The sequence below is a fragment of the Branchiostoma belcheri genome, unplaced genomic scaffold (genome assembly GCF_001625305.1).
Source record: "Branchiostoma belcheri isolate BF01 breed outbred unplaced genomic scaffold, Haploidv18h27 scaffold16, whole genome shotgun sequence".
Taxonomy (NCBI): domain Eukaryota; kingdom Metazoa; phylum Chordata; class Leptocardii; order Amphioxiformes; family Branchiostomatidae; genus Branchiostoma; species Branchiostoma belcheri.
Window position 1 is genome coordinate 292,648 of NW_017803046.1, and position 1,651 is coordinate 294,298.

Below are 1,651 nucleotides of genomic sequence, written 5' to 3' on the forward strand. Positions count from 1 at the left end.
AATATTTGAAGTAGAATATCAAACTCCATGTTGTTACGACTTCGTGTCAAACGTACTTATTGAACCCATAACTCAAACGCGCGTGGTGGAAAGTATATCATTTCTGTGCTGAGCCATGTGATACTATGTGTTTTAGACAGCCATGCAGCACCACACTGCATGGTCTATAGCCAACAGCATGCACAAGCACGTGTAATATGCGTGTTCTCAACCTGACCTGTTGGCTGATGTATAGTGTTGGACGACAGTGTACACTTCAGACACCTGTTTGAATTGCACTGTGCAGTTCCACCATGTGTTGCAAGGTGACGTTTCATTGCTCACGTCTTTTTGCGCCATGGACCCTAACTCGCCCCCTCTTTATGACGTTTCTCGCATGAATAACCTTGATCATGTAATGCAGAGGAAATAAGCAAATTCACCGTTCAGATATTGCCTATTCCTGTGTGTGTCTGTGTCTGTGTCCACATGGCCCCGTAGATCAGGTTGTTATAGATATGGTTGGGTTCTGTCACAGAGAGAGATCTGGTAGAACACTATGCATGATGTGTTTTATTTGTCCTTACATGACCTTCTTGACAGTCAGCTAACAGTTGGTGTTAATTGTTTCCCTTGCACGATAAAAAAATACTTGCATACACCATGGTGAATGAGAAGAGGACCCAGTCACCATCACGCAAGATCTAGATATTTCATATAGATATGGTTGGGTTCTGTCACAGAGGGAGATCTGTTCTGTCACAGAGGGAGATCTGTCACCGAATTCTTTTTTTTTTCCTTCTTCAGGTTTACGACCGGCTTGACAGAAACTGCTGCGGGTTCCAGCCGACAGAACAGGACAAGTGCCTAACGGACGGACGTAACGCAGACTGTGACAACCCGGACCGTGCGGCACCGCTGATGCTGGTGCACATCTTCAGCAGCGGGAGGCACCCCACCCGCCTGGTGTTCCTGGACAACGCCGGGGTTCCGGAACGGAGGGAGGACAACCTGGACTTCCGACTGCTTACTGGGATCGACGAGTAAGTACTCGTATCTGTATCTGTATCTGTATCTGTATAGCCGGTAATCCGTAAAACCGTAATCTCCAAGCAGATCCCTCTCGGTGGCAAAAAGACAGTGTCAAATTGGCCAGGCAGTAATCCATTAGCCAGAGAAGCTCCTTTACTTGACTTGTTACTACCGTGGCCGACAAGGACAAACCTGCGTCGCCTGCGTCGCCTGCGCGCACACCTGCGTCGCCTGCGCGTATACCTGCGTCATGTCTGCAAAGAGCTTCCTCGTCTGCGCACGACTACCTGCGTCGTGTTTGCCAAGAGCTTCCTCACGCCTGCACAGAAAGAGCTTCCTCGTCTGCGCACGAATACCTGCGTCGTGCCTGCCAAGAGCTTCCTCACGCCTGCACAGAAAGAGATTCCTCGGCGACCTCGCTGCGCGCAACGAAAGCTCGCTGCACGGAAGAATACGTGTCACCCCTGCCTTGTTGAAGAATGGACGGTCCCCTATTATAGGTCAAGGGTCACATCCACCTAAAACAATTTTATTCCCGTCTTTTTCTGGGATTTTGTTGTGTCTGTCCCGTAATAAAATCACTTTTATTTTTATTCAACGTGTTTAAAATCATTTATTGCAATAGTGACGTGTTTATTAA

At 48.1% G+C, this 1,651-nt stretch overlaps 1 protein-coding gene across 1 annotated transcript in view; it reads left to right on the forward strand.

Annotated features, from left to right (window-relative positions):
* Positions 1 to 608: 608 nt before the first annotated feature.
* Positions 609 to 1,651, forward strand: part of LOC109466060 (protein FAM198B-like) — a 9,372-nt gene continuing 8,329 nt past the window's right edge. Inside the window, exon 1 of the mRNA XM_019763662.1 lies at positions 609 to 1,022. Within this exon, the coding sequence (XP_019619221.1) occupies positions 703 to 1,022 (320 nt within the window). The 5' untranslated portion in view covers positions 609 to 702. The remainder of the gene's footprint in view (positions 1,023 to 1,651) is intronic.